This window comes from Melopsittacus undulatus, chromosome 2 (assembly GCF_012275295.1).
Source record: "Melopsittacus undulatus isolate bMelUnd1 chromosome 2, bMelUnd1.mat.Z, whole genome shotgun sequence".
Classification (NCBI taxonomy): Eukaryota; Metazoa; Chordata; class Aves; order Psittaciformes; family Psittaculidae; genus Melopsittacus; species Melopsittacus undulatus.
This window is the reverse complement of record NC_047528.1, coordinates 107,627,842-107,650,667: the sequence shown is the minus strand read 5'-3', so window position 1 is coordinate 107,650,667 and position 22,826 is coordinate 107,627,842. Positions and strand designations below refer to the sequence as shown.

Here is a 22,826-nt window from a genome sequence, read left to right as displayed (position 1 = left end):
AGTTTGGAGAAAGTTCCCTCTTAGCTTTTACCAATGCTGAAGATTATCTTGGAGTTCAATGGCATGGGTGATTAGTGCTGTATCAACTTTAATCTTCCTTTAACATGCTGGAAAACTATCATCTTTGTCCTAACTTTAAAAGATGGTTTCCAAGCTAGTTCAATTAAACATTCAGATACCGTTCTCAGGGTTCAGAATAGGCTTGTAAATACACAGAACTATCAGCTAAGGTGAGATCTATTATTTCAATGCCTGCAAGTTCTCATGCTTTTTTTCTTAATTAATTTTAAGCTTTAATTTACCATGAATATCCAAGAGTTATTTATGTTTACAGTTTACATATTGTACTCACAGGCATGAAAAATGTAATTTGTCTCAGCTAATGAATCATCATTAGCTTTTGTTTCTACCTTTGCATAAGCAGGGTATTTTTAACGTATTCAACTGGAGTTATTTTTACCAAACAATGTATACAATTCTTTTTAATAAGAGCAGTCATATGACAGCCTATCACTACTTCTGCAACTTATTTTTAGATAAAGCAAAAATTAAAAACCCTACATAAGGGAAATATTGCAAGAAAAAAGACCCAAACCCCTTCATTCTCTCTATAAGTAAAGGCAAACATGAGCAAAACTTTGGGGTTTTCCTTTTTTAAAATGTTCATAAAATGTTCACAAAGATGCCATTTCTCTCCTCAAGTATTTGAACACAACTCTAAATAATCTGAAAATCTAGAGAGAATTAAAATATATATTGAGCATAAGAGACAGCTCTCCATTACAGCACATAACCACTGTCCCTCATCCCTTTCAAAACACCCGCACAATTTGCTATGAGGTGTGAAAACACACACACGCACACAGTCTTCCTTGGCAAAAAAAGTTCCCATTAATTATTATGAAGATGCCACTTTCAGGCTGACTTTTATGAAACTTGGATCCAGTTACAGAATGATGCATGAAAATATACAAAGTACTGCTCCATCTCTGTAGCAGTCCTCCAGCAATGACAACAGGACCAGTTTGGAAATATTAGTCAATGAGGAAACTCTTAAATGCTGAGCAATTGAATTAATCAGAAAGTTAAATTATGGTGCAAAAGGCAGATCACAGAGCTCAACATATCCACACACTTATTTAAGTTAAAAGGAATACAATTTCTGCCATTCAGGCGCTCACCTTTCACTACTCAACAAGCAAAGTTATTTTTGAGATCCGAGACTGTGACTGACAGATGAATATGGAAAAATATCACCTTGCCTTACATCTGAGAACCATACAATTGCTCACCTAGTCTGGTATCTTACTGTTCATATAGCTGGTGTAGCTAATCCTCTGACAAAGGGAGACCACATTCCCATCTTTTAGAGCATACAGTTAAACTCTTTGCTAACCTGAATATAACAAGCAAGACAAATTTCATATGAGAAGACAACCAAAAGGTCAAATAGCTTTTCTATTAAAATATGTTTTCCAAAAGTACTCACCAAGTTGAAAGAACCACTCCATTTATCTTCAAAATAAAGCTTGGGACAGTAAGGTTTGAATTGTGGGAGGAAGAGGAAACAGCAGGGAAATCAAAACTTATTGCTAATAGAATACACAAGTTTGATGCATGCCTGCATGTTATCATTAAGAAAATCTGGTCTGGAGAAGATCTCGAATTATTCAGCACAAAACCCATTCAGCACACATGATGCAAGATGGAGGGAAAGTCAGCCTGAATCTTTAGATAAAGGTGAGGATGAGACTGAATTCTCACTGACTGGGAGGACCTTGGCTGAAGTTTTGCCATTTGAGGTGAAATGGCAGTAGCTGAATTCCTCTTTACAAACCTTCAGAATTCAAAGAGCAGGAGGAAGAAATTGTCTTTCCATAGGCATTGCAAGGGAAAATTTTCTAGCCAAGGAGCACACCCACTGTTAGAATGTAGAGGTGGACTCCATAAAAGCTCTAATTATAATGCATCCTATACTTACATGCTTGTCTTGGAAATCCTGTAGCCTGCTTTTCTTAATGTATCAGTACTTAAAAGAAAAACATGCATAGGACAAATATTCACCCAATCTCATCAGACTGTTTCCAAGCAAGGTGGAGCAAAATTTAATACTCTCCTCCAGTGTTAAGAGTACCGTACAATCCTTTCGCAACACAAGCAATGAAACCATACATGCATTTGCTTTATCCTCCTCAGAGTTTATTTTGCATATAATTTGTTACTCAGTTTATACTTCACATCATACATTTATTCCTTCTCTTGAAAAACGGGTTTGACACAGACGCTTGCCTTGCATTACAGTTTGAAACCTGGAACTGGTGCCAGGAAAAAAAACAAACCACCCTATAAAACATATTAGATCAATACAATGTAAATATAACATGTATTAGAAGTTGCTCGTTATTTCACTATAAGAAAACAACCTAGGGGGGAAAAAATCAGTTCCAGTTGCTAAAACAGTTCAGTATCTTCTCTTTAAAGTCTTAGTGTAACAGGAATGCTCACTACCAAACAATGATCAAACTGGTGCAGAGGTAAATGAAGCATGATCCTAAACAGTGTCATGACTGCAATATAAACTTCTTTGTCACACAGAACATAGCAGATGGGGGATACTCCTAAAGTCCTTTCAGTTAGAACTCTGCAAAAGACTGTTTTGCATCATGCTGCATTATTCCATCCCTTATTTTGCTTAAGAGGCAAGCCACAAGTAAGCATTCCAAGAACTGTGAATACATTTTCAGTATTGGTGCAACTATTCAGTAGTTTACACAATGGTTCACATAGGAAACTGGGTAAAATTATGACTTAGAAATGGTCACGGACATCTTCTTCTTCTTTGGCTATTTTAAAAGTTAGAAAATTCAGATTTGTACAAAAGACATTCATTTCAGAACCAATTCCAATATGTTTTTTAAATAAATGGAACAAAATAAAGCATGTCTCATTAATTTGGTATTAATTTTCCAGAATACTCTGCAATACATTTTCAAATATACAAAATCTTTCTCTTTACAAAAAGTTGTAGCTCATGAAGGAACTCACTTATATAATCTTAGCAGCACTTCAATAATGAACCACCTTGATTTTATTGAAAAAACCACCTTAGTTTGATCAATGTATTTTGAGACTGCTTCTTCATGAGAAGCAATGTTTCAAAAAGTTATAAAAGTGCAAGAACATCATCATGTTCCAAGCTGAAAGGCAGCTTCTGGAAATAGTGAAATCAGCATTGCAAGGTCCTGACATTAGTGAAATAAATGCAACAGGAAGAAGTACACTTTCAATACATCTTCCAGTGTGGTGGTATCATTGCAGTATGAACAAAACACTCTTTTCACTGAACATTTTAGTCAACTATATAAAATAGTCATCTCTTTTTTCCAGCTGTAGCAAGTGAAATACACAGACTAAGTGATTTGATTAGAAGCAAATAAGCAACACACACGATAGCATCAGCAGGTCACCAGTCAATTGACCTGCCCATTTTGCTGTTCAGCATTTTTTGTGCAATTTTAGCTAAATAAAACAATGGCAAAGTACTATACTCTCAGAGGACCTTCTCATCTATTTGCATAAACATTTCTAATTCCATGTTGGACTTCACTGAAGAAGAGGAGCCTCAAAATTAGGTCCCTCAAACCGTTAAGGCTGCCTTTTAGCCAAAAACTTCTATTTTATTTAAGCAAACTACTTACTTTTAGTAAGAAGCATTAATATATAATGAACATTTGAATTCACTATCAAAATGAGGCTTGCAAGAAATTACAAACTTCAGAGCAGGATCACTCTTCTGTAAACAAATATTTAATTGAGAATACCTGCTGCTTCACAATATCTTAAGTGTAATTTTGTACTACTAGAACTACAAAACCCATGTTTTCCTTTCTCTTCTGTAATATTTCCTCAAGAGGTTCTAGCAAGTCAAGAACTCTGCAACTGCATGTGAATATTAATCTTACATTTTAAACACCCAATATTACTATACTCAGTTTCAGAAAGCTTCATTAGAGCAAGTTTTGTTATGCTTAGTAGAAGTCCGGCGTATCCGCGCTTCTACGACGTGCTTCTTCAGTGACAGTTACAGAGAGTTTCCATTTGGGACATCCACATTCTGAAGCACGATAGCCACTCTGCTTGGAATGTACACCTAGTGAAAACATGACAAGAAGAGGTGAAAAAAACCCATCATCACAAAACACAGTTTCGAAATGACAGTATGTGAAAAATACGTGAAATATTTTAACAGTTAAAAACTGTCGTTTGTGCAACATCATGGATCATATGAATCACATTTAAAGAGTGAGTATTGATTGCTTAATCCATAACAATTGAACTACATGAGATAACCTAAAAGTTTAAGACAGCTTCATTGCAATCTTTCACCTTTCTTTAATATTTTTTAAATCTTACCTTGATCTATTTTAAAATGACTACCAGTAGAGGGCCTCCTGTGACTTACAATGACCACTCATAAACACTTGAGGACATCCAGGTCAATAGACTGTACAATGATAAATGGCAAAGTTTTGCAACACTCTTCTGCTGTGAATTAAAGTTTTCCCAAGGTCTATGATGTCATTTCTTACAGGCAAGTACTAGCAATACGACACAGCAATGTGCTCTTCTCACTCTCGGCATCTGTGGGTTCCAGTGTCTGAGCAATAAAACTCATTCTCAAAACTAGACGGATTCAAAATTCACCATTAAATTGTGGCATTTTTCTTAGCCTTTTCTCCAGATTAGCAATGAAAAAACCAAACATACATAATCAAAAGACTCCTCATAGATCACAAAAGAACTTGTGGCAATACATTTTGCATGACATTCCTTCCAAGCAGAGTGGTGTCACAATCTGAAAACAAGACTGATATGTACTATCTACCAATTACCTTGATACATGGTACTCCATCAATTGTCAAGCGCATGAATGTGTTTGCTGAACATGTCAATAAAAATGCAATTATAAAAGGTAACACAAGATTGAAGATTATTGGCTTCATTCTGACAACATCCTCTTTTAGACTACCCTTCACCTCTGTGGAATGTCTAATATTGTGCAATTTCAGCTATGTTATCTGCTAACTAGAGCCTTATGGAATGAAAGGTTTTCACAGTTCTCAAAATGAAACAAAGCAATAAAGCAAAAAGCTTTAGGAAAGAAAAAAAAAAGAACAGCTGATCACTGAACCAGATGGAGCTATGTCCAGTACTTCTTGAAAGGCAGCAAACAATGATTTCCCCTAAGGTTTCAATGATAAATAGCTTGTACAAATGTGCAGGAGAGGAAATACTTAATGAAGTCAACTAGCTCAGAACATATTAAAAGAGGGATTTTTAAATTGTGTATTAAGAAATTCAGTGCTCTGGGCTTACATGATGAAGTGAGAGGAGAGAAAGAACAAACAGAAATCTTTTTTCTAAGAAGGGAAGTGTAAACTTACTTAAGGAAACAAAAATTAACATTAATACAAGACCCAGCAATGCTCAGTTATATTCTGGTCAATAATATGTCAGATCCTAGGAGGAGTACATTTGAGGTCAATTTATATCAGCTAAGAATCTGACAGCAGTGTGGAAACATCCCACTCCTATCAGAATATAACAATTGTACAAATTATTGCATTTAGATTGATGAGAGATGTGTTTTCTGTTTGCCATGACAAGATGCATCTGCCAGCTTATTGCTTTAGTCACCTCTTTTTTCCTTACCCAGGCAAATTAAACATGCATTTTAGTGGGGTTTTTTCCTTGATGGGCTTCTTGCTAGATTAAGGCTGAAATAAAACTCGAAGAAGCAATGATTAAGGCATGAACAATGAATAAATAATAATTTTTGATTAAATCTATTAATATTTATTAAATAGTCATAATTACTTGTTCCTGTGCTAAACAGTTTTTTAAATGGAAAAATACTACACAAGTATATTAGGTAATTCTTGTTACAAATGTATCAGCATTATTCCTTCCTCCTCACCCAACAGAATTTCCAGAAATACTACAGTGCATATGCTTTATTATTTGTTTAAATAGACAGAACACAGAACATCTGTTTGAGAGAGAGGGACCAAGAAGGTTGGAAAGATTCCTTGTTTTTCCCAAGGTAAGGTGAAGTCTGGAACACTACCTGCCCAGGACTGAAGCAGGGTTTTCAGCTCTCTCAGCCCAGATTTCTCTTTCAACTCCAGTATTACTCTTTTTAATTCAGCACCTCTCAACTGATCTATTGCCCTTGTAGTAACATATCCTCATTAATTTGAATTTATCTTCATGAGTGTAGTAAGACTATGTGCCATCCATATGCTATAATTTGCCACCAAGTGGTGCAGTGAAATTAAAAACAAAAGTCATGAATCCATTAGTAACAGGATAAGTTGGAATGCAAGCATTTTACTGTAACTTTGAGTCCAGAAACCTTCAAATAAATGAAAATATGGATGATCCTTAGCTAAAAGCTTATTAATTTGTAGCGCCAGGCATATTTGATATCTCATATTTAGATTAAGAACTCTACTTGCCGATAATATTTTAATGCATTGTTTCGATTCATATCAAAACACATACTTAACATTATGGAAATAAATGTGCAATAGCATACAGTAAAAGGCTCACATCTGCAGACACTGAAGCAGCCATGCTTCTATTTATTACTCAGTTCTGTCCTCCTTAAATACTGAAAAATATGGCAACCACAGGCTTGTTTTTTGCATATCCCAGGTAAAGTACCATGGATTTGCCACCCTCCCCCCGCTTTGTTCTATGTTATTTAGGTCCAAATTATAATAATGAATTTTAAAGATAATTCCAAGACACTGAATACATTAAGATATCTGCTCAGACATGTTATGACATTTGTCTGTGACAAACTCCATTCCATTCATCTTAGTATCCAGCATAACCCCAGTCATTTTCAGCCAGGCTACTATGCAGCAAGTTTGTTTTTGATCTTTACTAATGCATGGGATTACCCTATAGAACTTTTCCTCATTAATTTTTATGAAGTTTCTGTTGGCTAAATCCTCTAATTTATCAATATGTGTCTAGATTAGACTTCTAATATGCAATTTATCAACCATTCACTCTAATTCACTGTCATCTACAAATCTGCTGAGGGTACACTCTGCCTCATCATTCCAGTCACTACTGAAGACTCCAAAACAGTATCAGCCCTGGCAGCACTTCCTAGAACACTCTCCTTGGTAACAGTTAACAGCTAGGACAACCTGAACACTGAGCCCCTGACTACTAAAACTGCAGCAGCCCAGCCAGCTTTTAACCCACCTAGCAATCCTCTTAACCAGCCTGTATTTCCTCAGCTCCTACTTAAGAACGTTGTAGGAAACAAAGCTGAAAGTCTTGCTGCACTGACTGTAGCAACCTCATGCACACAGCTAGAGTCGTTTCATCACAGAAGGCAATCAGGTTCATCATGCATGTTTTGTCTTTGCTTAATCCATGCTGGCTTTCTGACTGACCCATCACACAAAATCCATTCATTTGGGTATGGATTCCAAAAGGAGGTGGTTCTTAACTTCTGAAGGGGCTGAGGAGAGGCTGACAGGTCTACAGATCCCTCAGCTTTCCTTTTCCCTTTCACTACAGCCATTATTTAGTTGTCAGAAATTTCCCCTTACCACTATGACTTTTCACAGATGACAGTCAGAAGCCTTGCAATCACATCACTGAAATCTTTACAAGGGTCTGAGTGTATCCCATTTATACACGCTGTCTTAAAGATGTCCCTAACTTATTGCTCTGCCACTTTTACAATAGTGTACTGGCACACAAAAGGGTCTGAGAGCAGGCTTTGCTCTTGGACACTTGAGGTAAAGAAAAAAAAGGAAAAAAGGTACTGAATGCTCCTGTACTGTGTATAGTGCCCATCACAGGTTTGATCCCTCCTTTTGTCAAAGGACTTGCATTTTTTCTTAAGTTGCTTTTCCTATTAGCATACTTGTAGAATTGCCTTTTGCCACTGTTCATTTTCTCTAGATAGTTTTTATACATACAAAACATGGCCTGAGAGAGAGATCTATCTACAGATATATAAGTATAGTAAGAGCATATAGACATGTCCTGATTAAAATCATCATAGGAAACCTAGGTATTCATCAGTAATATTAACATAGTAACACTATTAAGACAGATCACTTTTGATGTTTCTCTGTACCTCAGGAGAAGAGTCTCAGAAGTTTATTCTTGTCTTCCCTTTTCCCTTTCACTTGACAAACCTAGACAGAAGTGAAACCCCAAAGTACAGAACACTAAAGAGAATACATTCATAGCTAGCCTATGTTTTAACTATCATTTAACTAAGTCACCCTTCGAATCCCTCTTTTGTTTCAAGCTTTCTGTGTTCATCCTAAACTCCACTCCTTCCCACCAGGTGCATCCACATTGGAAATGGCCTCTGGAGGCCCACACTCCCTGTTGAAAGCAGGATTAGCTATGAGGTCATACCAAGTTACTAAGAGCTTTACATATCTCAGTGAACTGTCCCTCTGCTTTCTAAACCAATCACTTCCTTATTACTTAAGGTCCTGTAAGGTGTCACACACAAGCTCCACTGTTTTTAAGAAACCATGAAGAGATCTAAAACCACACATAGGAAGACTCACGAGGCCTTTTCTGATGGGGAGTACAGGGAAAGGAGAAAATCAGATCTGTCTGGGACAAGGTTAGGATGACTCAGCTGTAAATTGAAGTTTTTGACAAAGTTAACATTCAAACATTTAGTCATCAAATTATCAACTGGGAGTCTTTTTTTTTCCTCAGTGGAGTATTCAGCAGGAGTGAAATGGAATAACTGTGGCTAACTTCACAGGCAGATGTGCTAACAGAGGATTACGGAGCCATGTTTATAGGTCAAATACATACAAAATTGGTTTTTGTTATCACCTCTGACCTTTTCATACTGCATGTCCATTTAAACTATGAGGCACTGACACTGTCTGAAACTAGGCAAATATCACACAGATCAAGGCTTCTCGTCTAAAATAGCACAGCCAGTCTAATACAGAGACAAAAAAAATGTCAACCAACCTGTTTTCCACCAACATACACAATGTGCTATCAAGCTCATAGTCCATTCATATAGGCTATCTCACAAACAGGTTAAAAACAACTCAAACTTGTTGAATGTAAGACAGTTTTCAGCCATACAAATGCTTACTCCTTATACTTTTTTCCTGTAAATATTCAGACAATTTCAAGAAAAGAATATATTATAAAAGCTAAGAAGAATGCTGGAATACCAAATAGAGAAATCACTTCTCAACAACAACAGCTGTGAGTAGAAATCTCACTTTATATATTTTGGGAGAGGACTACAATACACAGCGATCTCCAAACATCTTTAAAAGCTCACAAGCAAGAAGTTCTACAAATGACAACTGCTACTTTCAGATATGTCAGACTAGATTCAGTACCAGGTGCAAGCACAACTGAAATTGGCTGGAACTGCAATGAACTACTCTTCATTCCACTTTCAGGGCTGGAAAACACCAGGCCCTAAAAACCATTTTCAAGGTCATTTTGAAACAGATGGGAGAAATACTAGAACTCAGAGCTAGATCAGGCACTGCAGAAAAATATCTGGTAGCGCACACTGCAGCTGGTAGATACAGAAGGCAATGTCACAAGAGTCTGTGCCAACATTATCCCAAACTTTTAATTAAAATGAGGGCTTTAGACAACCTCTTGTCTCTGCATCACTACTAATTGTCAGGCACTGACTATTCTGAGAATATAATTAACCATCAATGTCTAAAATATATGATATCTTTGCTTTCTGACTATAATTTGTTACACAAAACCAACCTCAGACATTTGAGTTTTTATTTTGCTAGATATTGTATATGACAAAGAAGGTATACTTAAAATAATGTGAAGTTCTGCCTTCCAATTTGTTTTTCAATTTACAGCTGTATAGCATGAATATGCAGAAAATAATTTCTCAGACTGTCTTGCTTCATTTATGTGAAAGAAGCCCATGTACTACACAGGCTGTATCTCAACATTTCTTCTCTATTATGTTCTGCAATCTTTTTTCAGGTTAAGAAAAGAGTATTTCAAAAAGACAACAGAACCTCCTGTCAATGCTAACTATAATAGAAGACAGGAGGAAAGAAAATTATTAACAGAATAACTTTAGAATCATTATACTTGCTTGTGGCTTTAAGAAGTCAAACTATCAATGAATACAATCAAATGAATTCTTAAGTCTTAATCATCAACAGGTAAAAATAAGAAAAGGCCTTGCTATTAAAGTCTTAACGAGTCCCCTAGTTAAAACAGGTCATCTTCTAGCTACAACTATTCCTTCATATAGCCTGTGTATCTGTGCATGTCAAGAGAGAAAACAGTTAAAGACTACATCAGTCCTTTAAAATTCAATACATAAGTCCTTATCCTGAAAGTTATTCAAATGAGGATTTTCAAAGCTAAGGTCACTAAAAGCTTTTAGATCATCTCAGACAATCCAAGTATTTTAATTTGTCAATAGACTCAAGGAAGCAGGAAGTTGCTCTTTGACATTGAATAATATACATTAAGGTCAAGGTTAAAACCCAACACAGTAATAAGGATGTTCTTAAAATAAGCTATATAATTTCAATTTCATTTAATGTGAAAAGACTGTCAGTAGATGCCAAAATAGAGAATCAGAAGAAAACTGTATTGGGGACAGGGAGAAAGGAATGCTTTGACATCTATTTGTTTTTCAACTAATTGGAAAGAACTACAGAAAAAGTAAATATATAAAAGCTGAAATGTGTTAAACAATTACATATTCCAGTAAACTGCATACTACTTTGCCAGTGACACAACACACTGCAATATTCCTGCTTATTACTCAGTTCAGTTGGGGTATAAACTATCAAAGTATAGATCCCACCGTTTTCATATAAATTCTGACTTTCGGTGTGGTACAAAAATATTAAAGTTGCTGGGACACACAGTGATCTTTAGTTCCATTTTACAGTAAAATTCAATTTGGATGCCTTAGAAAATACTGACAAAATAGCTCAAATTGCAAGTGTTACTAAAAATGGTTTTCTTCCCCTCCCACCTGGAATTTAAGCTTCACATCCAACTACAACCAGCAAATAAGGTATCAACAAATAACTTGGTACATAAAGGGGCACTAGGATTTGACAAGAGTTGAAATGTGTGTGCAGCACTTAATTTAGATCTTGCAAAGAGATGGTAAGACATAAACAAAACTAAAAGGTTACAGAAGCATTGAAAACGCACACAGCTTTTATAAAACAGACTTCAACCCTCCCCCCATTATAAGAAAACCACATACAGATGTAAAGAGAAATAAAATTGTGGGGAAAAGTCTATTTTCACAACGACAAAGTGGTTAACAGCTTGTTATGAGGAAGTCTGATTATGTGCAATGTTATGTACATTTCATATATTTGTTAAATTCCAGAACAGAGAAAGCAGTGAAATGGAAAAATTAGATTAAATTATGATTTAAATCAGTCATATTGCAAAGGATGTTTTTTCTATGGAATTTTTGAGGCATGGCTGATAAGTTTGAAATCTGTCCCTCTGCAGCATTACTAAACAAACCTGAATCATCTGTTTATCAACAAAATATTACAGTGAAATGCCTACTTCACACTGCTTACAAAGCTCCCACTTCATCCAGGATTCTTTGCTCAAGGAATTTTGATTCTCCCTTCTTCTCATTTTGCAATGTCACTTCGAATGTTTTATTAGGTGATGTTTCTAACATGAATCATGTCACATCTAATCTTCTATTTTTGTAACATATTTGTGTGCTATTTAAGCTTGACTTGAGCAGCAGAATTATTGCATGTGATTTTGTTTTGTCATAGCCCTCTGGGCACATTTTGCTGACACACCTTAAGGGAGGTGCATCTGTCATCAAAAAAATACTTGTTTGAAGTTTGTGGTATAGGAGGAACTAAAATTTTTGAAACAAGAAACGTCTTGTGCATCATCTGGAGAGAATAAAGTAACTGTTAAACAGTAGGAAAAGGACAATTATGTCATTATTGGGATGGCTTCATAGGTGTCTTTTACTTGGTGCCCTTTACTAGCATTTTACTTCCACATAGCGTTTGTGGCATCTTCTGGGGTGTTGGCTGCACCTGGTCTGTGAATTGGATTGCTGAAGGATATGCAAGAAAGGTAATGTGACCCATGCTGCCGGCTTTCTTTCTGACCCAAAAGTGCCACTGTCATGGCACAGTCTAAGCTGCAAAAGTACATTTCCTGCTTTGCTTGTCATACGCCTTATCTTCCACATGCTCTTAGCAAAGTGCATCTTCACATTTTGTCACGTTTTCTTCTGTCTTGAATGACTTGTGCAAACCATCTAAGAGTCTAAATAAAATATACATTCCAAAATACAGTTAAATTGGCTTGCAAAAGTTAAGTTAGTGGTAGATAATTACGATGCTCTCCAATCATCAAACCAAGGTATGTGAATTGGACACAGAATGCAAGAACTCTAGAAGCATTACTTTGCTAAATAACCTTCAGCAATGAAACCTTAGAGCCTTGGTTTCTTTGTGTGCAAACGAGCATAGATACTTAGCCACATATGAAGCCATTGTGACACACAGATACTTAAAAAAAAAGTTCCAAGATCCTTTACAAGCATGATGAAAGCACAAGGATTATGTCATGTAATGAAACTATTTTGAAACAAGCTAATCAGAGAAATGCCAATTTCTCTGAATACAACCCTGAATACAACAAAACAGAGTGAGGAAGACATAGACAGATGTATTAGATATATTAGAGGCCTAAAGCACTTCTCCTATGAAGACAGGCTGAGAGAGTTGGGCTTGTTCTGCCTGGAGAAAAGGCGGCTCAGGGGAGACCTTGTAAAAGCCTTCCGATACCTAAAGGGGGTCTATACACAAGGATATGCCTCCCACTTCACCTGTGGGGAAGTCATTATCTGTTATTCATAACACTTTAGGACTGGAAATTCTTGAAATTCTTGACATGAACAGAGAAGGTCTGACATTTTGCAAAGTTTTTCTGTAATCTGAGAAGAAAAACAGTTGGGAAATGCATGACTTGCTTTAATTCATGTTTGTGGAATTGAGCAAATAATTTTAAGAAAGAAACATGAGATTCAGTTTCTACAGAGCTTTAAATAACAAAGAAAGCATGTAGATGGAGTCTCTCAGACATGAAAATAAAGCAAACGATATTAAAAATGATAATGCAGAAGCACATCAGAAGGTTTTCAAGCATGATGGCAAGGAACTCTGTGTGCCAGATACTTCAGGAATGCATGTAAATTTAAATGCAATGTCAAAAGAGAAATATCAGTCAACATTATAGGCGATAATCAGATGTTAACATTGTCATCTCTACTGTATTCACACAAAGGCTAATTTCAGAAAATACCTCCCTCTTAGAATAGAATCCATATTTGTCCAAAAAAAAACCAAAACCAAAAATACAGAAATCCAGATGAAACAAAGAAATCTTACTTACCATAACTGAATTAGGTCGATAATTGTGAGGATACTCTTCAGAGAAGTACTCTGTACCGTGGTCCAGCCTTTGATGCCCTCCATATTCTCCATCATCAGAATCCAGAAGGATTTTATACTTAAAAATGACTATTAAGGAACTGTGCCAACTTACTGTGAAAGGGAAAATCAATCAGAGAGAAAACCTGGAAGAACAGCTGCAACATTATTCATGCCAATATACTCAATAGAAAGCAAAAATAATCATTAAGAAATATCTAAGAACACTTAAGAGTGGAAAAATAAAAGAAACATACAGAAGCTGTATAGAAAATTTGACTTTAGCATAGTGACTCCTAGTAAAGAGAGCACCTTCCAGACTCTTCTGGAATCTTCAAGGAATGGCTATTTTATATTGTTACAGTAGATATGCATAGTATCTTGTGTGATAAACTGAATTAAAATGTACCACTAAACAAAATGAGTGGGTTTGAAATGCTTTTGAGAAGTTACATAATTGTGGCTGTCAAAATCAACTGATGTTTAGCAATATTTTACAGTCTGACAGCAACTGATCAAGTGTTAATGTGAAGAGGATATAATTTTAGAGCAGAAAGCCCTACAATTCCTTAGGGAGTTTTTCAGAAAAGTTTGAATTATTATAGTATAGAGGAACAAAAGAAAGTTTATATTTAATAGAAGCCCTTGTAAGAGACAAACATTCTGAATGCAATTGTTAAATGAGGTGAGTTGTTTAACAAAGTATAACAATGAGTTGGAATACTTGTACAGATACTTAAAAGGATTCAAAGAGATTTAGCAAAAAATAAAAGATAAAATAATGTTTCAAGAAGAAAATCATAAAATGTAAGGAAATAAATGAGAAAAAGAAGAGCTCATACATATTCAAAAGTAAATTTCTTCTTATTTGGGACAACAACAAATAGAATGTTTTAAGTTTAGAATTATTTCAGAATCTTTGAATTTCTTGTTTGGACATAACTAAAGCATCCTTTTACCGCCTGTAGTACAACAGAAGACCTCAATCTCCACTCCCCATTACCCAAAACGTATGTAGAGGAAAATAACAGTGCTCTGTAATCCACAACATGCTTCCTTCATTTTAAGCCATGCAAGAATCTTATTTTACTAGAACTTGTATTTAATAGGATTAGGGAAGAGCCAAGCAACAGTCTTTCAGGTCAGTGGTCCTTAAACTACTCTTGGGCTTGTGTTTGCTCAGCCTTTTGAAAACAGTCCGGCTCAAAACTCTAAGGATCTTGATATTAACAGAACTGTTTCTTTATTTAAGTCTTTTACACTACTCTATCAGATGAGTTTAGGGAATTTCCCAACCATCAAGTCTTTCCATTTTAAATCTCTAGCAACAAGAAAGACTGAAGCATGTATGTAACAAAAAGTAGCCTAAACTAAAATTAAATGCAAATCTATTCTGTTTAGAAGTATATTTCAGTTTAGAAGATTGCACAGGTTTTGCTAACAGAAGGCAAAGAAGAAAAATGGATGCATATGAGGAAAAAAGCATAGCTGTCAATTAGCTACCAAATCACTAATGTTAAGTAATCCCTTCCCCACAGCTTTTGCAGCAAAATGAGAGAAAGGTCCTGAACTGCTAAGTTATTTGGTGATCACTAGAGTGTCCAAAGGGAGAAACAACAGATCACAGTATTCTCAAGCAAAATCTTTGTTACCTTTGGGAACAATTACAGTGCCAGATTTAGTCCTAATGTTTTATATGTGCACTACATCCTCCCATATTTCATAACCAAATTCAAATTACCATTCATTTGTTGTCACATACAACATACAAAATACAAACTACAATGTTAGTTACTCTCTCCAGTGCCCTTTCAAACCCAGCATAAGCAATGGCTGCTGCTATTCCACTGTACATTTTATTAACATGGCAGGGGAACATCTCCCTCAAGCATTTCACTCTGCTCCTGCAATCCACGCTATACATTAAATTTAATAATTTATCAGTGTTGCTGAAAGCCCTGACATCTTTAATGATTCCCCTAAAACTATTTACAGCAAATACAACTGTTATAGCTATGCTAATTTTAAAGCAATTTACCCCATTTCCTTAATCCAGGCCATACAAGTACGTCTAGTAGTGCCCTCTAGCAATACCAAGTGCTGGAAATACTAACCTGCGCTCGAGTGGAAGAAAAAACCCCACAACAAACCCAATTTGTGTTCAGTCTGATGGTGTGACTAAATTTCCTAACCACTACAGTGGAGGAGAGTGGCAAAATCAATGAACTGTTGCATAGATAGAGCTGGAAATGAAAAGGCTGTTATTAACTACCACATTAATTACTGAATTAATATGCTTTTATGATGTTTCAAAATATGTATTTTAACATATTTTTTATTTAATCTTATGCAGGTTTAATGACACACAAAATACCACTAACTAAATGCAAATCATAAAATAGGATAATTTGTATTTTGTTCCTCAACCCTTACTACTGATAAAAGGAATCCAAGTGCTACTTGTGGGGGTGATGGTCCAGCTTTGCAGAAGAGCAGGTAAGAATTTCTACTGACCAGATATAAAATGATGTAAGGCATACTGAATATTTATAAAGGAACTACTCTTTTCTGCATTGTCTGGTTTGACTCAGATGAACATCTATAACAAATCAAGTACATTCAAGTACTAAGTACATTGGGACTTCTATATGACAGCCATATTACAAACAGTGCCTGTGTGACAGGTTACTGATGAAGTTAGAAAGCATGCACAAAACTGAGCAAAACGGGACATGTAGGAAGGTAACCAAACTTACACAAAAAGATTGTATGTGATCCTGATAGTTTTACCTTCATCTTTTCATAACCTGCTTTAAGATGAGGATTAGTAGCCATTATAGTTTTGATTTTATTTTACAAAATGTTTAAGCATCCATATTTCTGGTTCCCTGGTGCTTTCCAGGTATACAACTAGAGCATGGGTGTGTATGTAAATATTTAGTTTCCCTTTAACTTGCATGTAAATCAGGTCTCAATTTCTCAATGTGCTTCTCAATATACAAAAGAATACCTAATAAAGATTTCATTTTTATCCCTTGCTACTATTTCTTGGTTAAAAGCAGTATCGATATAGCTCTGGCAATGCTGATGGGACAAAGTACAGGCCAAAAAGGATAAAAAATTGTGCTGAAACAATTTCAGTTCATATACAGAAACTTTCAGAAAGTGAATTTAAGCCAAAAGAAAGAAATCTGGACAACAGAAGACATGGGAACACTTTTAAAAAGCTTTTTGATTCTTCAAACAGTCTTGGGATCAGCTGGTTGTCCTGAATCAGTCATAATGGCATTGACAGTAACACCGGCATGATTCCATGCCTAATCCAGATAGATATTATAACCGTATGACAAGATTAAATTTACTCATTCTCATTACATCTACATGGATTAAAAGATTTACTTGCAGAAGTAATGGCCAAAGGTAACCCTGGATGCTTCGTTCTGGGTGTTCAGATAAATCTCTGTGTGTTTTTTGTTTATTTGTATAAACCAAACAACTTTTCCTTAAAGCCTTTTTCAACATTTCCTAAGGGAAAATCCTTTACAGCAGTAGCTACAGGATATATGCTGTGATAGTTGCACACAGCATACAAAAGACTATCTCTTCTTAGGAAGCCTTTATCTTATTAGACACTTTCATCTATTTACTTACTATTCAAATATTAGTAAAAGCTGTACAAAAACCAAGAGCTATTTAACTAGGGCATTTGACACACCACGTACAAATGCAGAGTAATTTCCTCTCCACTCCAGCCTGAAATTCATTGTTGGGGATTTTTGAAGAGAAAGAGGCTCCACAATTCCTGCAACAACAGCCAGTTTGCACCCTCCACATGACATCTTATACTACACATTACAGAAAATGAGAGCTTTTTAAACATGGAGAAATGGAGACAAAGTAAAATCTTTCGGGGAAAAAGTAAAAAAAAAAAAATTAAAAAAGTTTTTTTAAAGAAGTTAAAAAGTTATCAATTCTGACCTGGCAATCTAATCCAGAAACAAGTGTCACAGGAAGACTTTCATCTTTCAAGTTCTGAAATAGTAGAGCAAAAGAGAAGATTTCCCCCCCCCCCCTCTTGAATCCTTAACAGTGCTGTGTAATAGCAAAGTGCTGAGAATTTCTATCATTATTGAAACAAGACACTGAATTCAAACAGTTCAGGCACCATTCAAGGAAGAATTAAAACATAAACCCCAAATGCAGAATAAAATCCCAAATTTTAAATGAACTAAAAAAATTCTAAATCTATATCTGCCTAAATATTCTATATACTTTCTTCTAGAAGTTAAATATATGCATACACACACACACAGACACACACACACACACACTGGTGAAAGCAGCATGTTTTCACATTTTACCTCTTGCAGAAACATTAAGCAGGAATGGTGACAGCAGATCATGCAAATAAAATGATGGAGTGACCAGTCACTGCAATGTTAAAGAACTGGCCACTGTAGTGGCCAAACCAAGGCTGACTCCACCATGCTGAGAGTTAAACAGCTTCTCAGCATAGCTTGTTTATAAGCTACATGTACAGAAACGGCTTTAAGATAAAAACTTCTAAATAAAGTCTTTCATGTGTGGGTGTATTTTGTCAAATCCAACCCTCAAGGTCCTGGAAAATATTTCTGCCCATCCTAGATGAAAATCAAAGGCCAGCTTTCAAGTATTATACCAGCATTTCTCTTTAGTCCTGTTTTAGCAATTAGCACACAAACAGCCTACATCTGAAAGATCTTCAATACTGTAATAAATGGATTCTCAGAGGTTAAGTTGAATAAACTGGCAAAGCAATGTAGAATAACTCACACCAGAATTTACCAGCTGAATATACAAGTCCTTCCAACTTCGCTCATTAAAAAAGTCACTCTAAGTCAACAATTTAGAAGACTACAAATTAAGAAGGAGCAATCCTCAGGAACTGTGCATTAGAAACCCATCATTAACACACCAAGATTTCCTTGTACTACTTTGATTTGGAAAATTAAAAACAAAAATAGCATCTCCTGGGTATTTTTTAGTACTTCAGCAATTTAAAACTGGAAACTACACAAGGCAAAATATGAAGTTCAGATGTAGGCTTCACATTTTAATTGAAGGTTTCATAGTTATCAATCACCATCAGAACTGCAAGTGTCCTTAAGTATGCCAGTGGAATAAATATTATCTGAAATTACATATTTTTTCTTTATACTTAGGCACATTTTTCTCTTTTTTCAGGTACAACCAGACATTCAGATATATAAGATGCTAATTTTCTCCAGATGAATCTGTCTCAGGATACAGAATAGAAACCCTCCCTGGTTTCACTTAAGAGAACTTACTACATTTACTAAGTAGGGCTCTGTGTGTATCTGTTTGCTCATCCTAAAGATGCAGCCTAGGGTTATTTTAAGGAAAAAAAACTTAAATCTATTCAGTCCAGGGCAGTTCACAGAATGAGTTAATTCACTACCTCTTTCTTTAAAACTGAATCTGACTACACACAGAATCAGAGATACAGTATCTTAAAAAGTCAAGTGCACTGCTTTAAAAGTGCAATTTTATTGACCATAAGTGAATTACCCCATGTATGCTTAGATGTACAGATTCAACTGGGAGTGAAGAGTCTTAGAACTGATGATTACCTTTAACGGTACAGCTGCCAGACACAGAGAACACATACTGAACTTCTCATTACTTCATGTGTTCACTGGATTCTCAGGTTCAGTGTGAGAGACAAGGGAAATCAGAGGGTGAGTCTACCTTAATATTTATGATGGGCTTGAGAGTGCACTGTCCTTGCATTCTTCTTGAGAGAGCAACACTCCTCATCAACCCTTACCATGTTTTGGGTCATGGTTCTGAGATTTTTTTTTTGTGGGTGTGAAAGGGTTTGGTTGTTTTTTTTGGGGGGGGGAGGGTGATGTGGGTTTGATTTGTTTAGTTTTTAAATATTTATTCATCTTTAATGACCTTTTTAATAGAAACAACGCAAAAAGCTGCTAGCTAGAAAAGCCACTGCTAAAAACTTGCTAGTGGATCAAAGAAGAGAGCTCACCAAGGCAAGTAAGGTGACTTTCACTTACGATGGCAGTCTACCCACAAAAACATAGGGCACAGTATCATAAGCAAGTCTGAAGGACAAAAGGCAAGGATCACAAGTTGCAGCATGGGATCATAGGGGTAGAAACAACAATAGCTCAGGTTGGAAGAGACCTCTGGATGTCATCTACAGGGTCAGACCACATCACTCAGAGCTTTACCTAGTAAGCTCTTAAAAACTTAAAAAGATGGAGCATGCACAAGCTTTCTGGGCAACCTGTTCCAACACTTACTTGATGTCAGCACTGAGGACAACTTTCTCTTTAGGAAAGGCAAGATCTCTGCTATTAGACCTGTATGAAAGTAGTACCAAGACTGTAATAACCCCCATGCCCATTGGATACTCCAATTCAGATTTTAGATTGGATTTACTGGCACCACGATCTACATTTTCCCAACAGCAAAAGACACCTGGCAGAGAATGCTGTTCATTGCCTGGTTTTCAAAAGTATGTACCTGCTGGAAAAAGTGCCCAGATGGACAAATCACCAGGATGACAATCAAGATGACAAAAGACTTTCATGTACAAAGGCATGAGCTGGTTTCAGAAGTCAAAGGCAACAGTAATGAGCCAGTACCAAAGGAATATATATTCACCCTACAAAAAGCAAGAACAGGTAAGCTGTCCTGGCAGCATTTTTCATTGCCAAAATACTACCTGTAAAATAAGAGAACAGATCTTTGCAGCAAGTGAAGACAAGAAAGAAATAGAGAAAAAGGAAAGCCAGGCACATAAACAGCTGTGGAATTGACAACCATTACTCTTCAAGATAGATCGAAACAGAAAGGATTCCAAAAAAAACCAAATTCTCGAAGACACAGATCTTGTAAAGAACAAGCTATAAGCACAAGCATAATTTATCAATTATTAATATGCACAGAACAAGAAATATAGCCAGAGATCAATAGGACTAATTGATGAACTTTTCATTCACTTCACATCCTAGAAAGAAGCCTAAATAAAGTGGAAACCAGATTTTCAAGATGGGCATAAAAGAATAGAGACAATATTACAGAAGCTAAGGGGACAAAGTATATGCTATTAAGACACGTTAAGGAAAACAGGAACTCGGTCATTAAATGCACTGTAAATACAGGGAAGATGAAGTACAGCTGCAAGGAGGACATAAAAAAGCCTGAAGTGATGAGGCTCTTTTGTTTATAGTAATTCTTTAATTTCACTGAAAGAAAAATTAAAGAGGGTATCTCTCTTCTCCATCTCCATACACTCCTTTATTTTGGAGAAGGGGTCAACCTACAATTAAGAACAAGCATATTAGAAATCCTCTGGATGATGACCTTTAGCTCTGGATATTTAGATGATAGTTGAAGCCATTGAGCACTCAAATCAAGGCGCAGTATTGAAGAGAAGGGAAGGTACTGCACCTTTTTGCTTCAATCAAATATAGATGCTTTTTGCTTAAACAAAATGTAAGTTTAGAGATAAGTAAACCCATATTGGTTGGTAATCATGAACAGGAAACACTGGTTTAGTTTTGTGCCAAGACAACAAGCCCAGTTAAAAAAATGGGGGGTGGATATATACAGATAGCTTATTTTTAATGACACTTCTAACACTGCAGAAAAACTGGTGAACAAAAATTGGCAAGGGATCTTATGGAAAAGGAAGGACCTTATTTCTTAAATCTTTAAGCCCCTTTCCTGTTCTTTCTCACTCCTTTCAGCCACGTTCCTTTTGAACAGAGGAAAGAAGTTTTCCATGTTGAATTTTTACTGCAGACAAGCCTTGGAATCAACCACAACCCCACAGAAAGGGCTGGTCAGTATTAAAAAAAAAAACAAACCCAGACACAAAAATGGAAACTCAGGAATGGTTTCCCTGTTCATATTCACTTTATCTCCAATCAGAGAACTGGAGACAGCTGACCTACATGATGATTATTCATCTATCTCAAAACCGAAGCAAATTAGGCAGAAATAATTTGTTAGGTAAGCTGCCTATTTGTCATGAAGAGGCTTCTGAAAGAGCATAATTTATGAAGTAAAATTCCAGGATGAGCATAGAGATGTTTTCCTTTCTCCCTCACATTGTGGCGCAGAAATTAAGCAATAACATTTGCCACTCTAATAGTTACACAGACTCATAGTGCTGGAAAGCTGTGTCTTCCTACACAGATCGAAGATGCTCTCCCATGTAAGCATCCTATATTTCATATTTACACCTATTAACCTTAACATACCAGCTACCTTGGCAGAACTTAGCATTTGTCTGATCCTAAATTAAGTCCTTTGTCTCCACATGCCAGATACCTCCTGAATTCTAGCAGTCAGGGACACTTACATAACTGCACTTCAAAGCAGCCTGCAAAGCAGTGCCTTTGCCTTCAGCAATCGCACACCACTGACTCATTCAGATGACCTTATTTGCGCATTAGAAGCTTTAGGTGCAGGTTGCAAATGTCAGAGAGCCCAAATTAACTTTTTTTTTAATATATACTTTTTACAGCATTTTGATGACAGTATTTGTGATACCTCAGGTCTTACCCAGCTGTTTGCTTATGGAGAACTCTGACTTCAAGCATCACCCTAAATTCATAAATGTGCAAGTGTGGTATTCATTCACTCTAGCATTACAATGCTTTGATAGGATATGCTATGTAAGAATGGCAGTGTTTGTTACAAAGTGACCATTTTTCCCCTCATGACATTTTTTTCCTGCTTGCACTTTAGCAGTTTATGACAACGTGAAATGTCAAGACAGAAACAGAGATAAGCTAGCAGAGGTTCATGCTGCTCAACAACATTTATGGACTTCCATGCTCACAGAAAAAATTAAGGTCTCAGTCCTTGAATATTACACACTAGGGTACACAACTTTAGGAGAACAACATATAGAATGGAGTAACTGAATGTCAATGAAAGTAAGTCAAGAGGGAAGACTGTAAGGAGTCTGAAAGACTCCTTGCCTACTTTTTTATACATACTTTTGTAAGACAAAGAAAAAATCTCTCTGACCTGGCTGTGATTCTTCATGTACCTACCGACTGGCTGGCTGTTCCAAACCAAGTGGGATCAGGACTGTAATGTTTAGTGACTACCGCTTCTCTTAGTAAAGTTCAATTAGATCTGCTACACCAAAAGCCTAGAAATAAAGAACAACTGAAACAAGAACATTTTCAATGAGATCATAACAGAAGACTGCCTACAAAAAACATAGGCTAAAGAGGCAAGAAGCTCTGTAGCTTAGCA

At 36.1% G+C, this 22,826-nt stretch overlaps 1 protein-coding gene across 1 annotated transcript in view; it reads right to left on the bottom strand.

Moving 5' to 3' along the window:
- Window positions 1–2,192: 2,192 nt before the first annotated feature.
- The window catches only part of GBE1 (1,4-alpha-glucan branching enzyme 1), a 153,262-nt gene continuing 132,628 nt past the window's right edge, over window positions 2,193–22,826 (bottom strand). Inside the window, 2 exon segments of the mRNA XM_034074662.1 lie at window positions 2,193–4,150; window positions 13,492–13,609. Of these exon segments, the coding sequence (XP_033930553.1) occupies window positions 4,082–4,150; window positions 13,492–13,609 (187 nt within the window). The 3' untranslated portion in view covers window positions 2,193–4,081.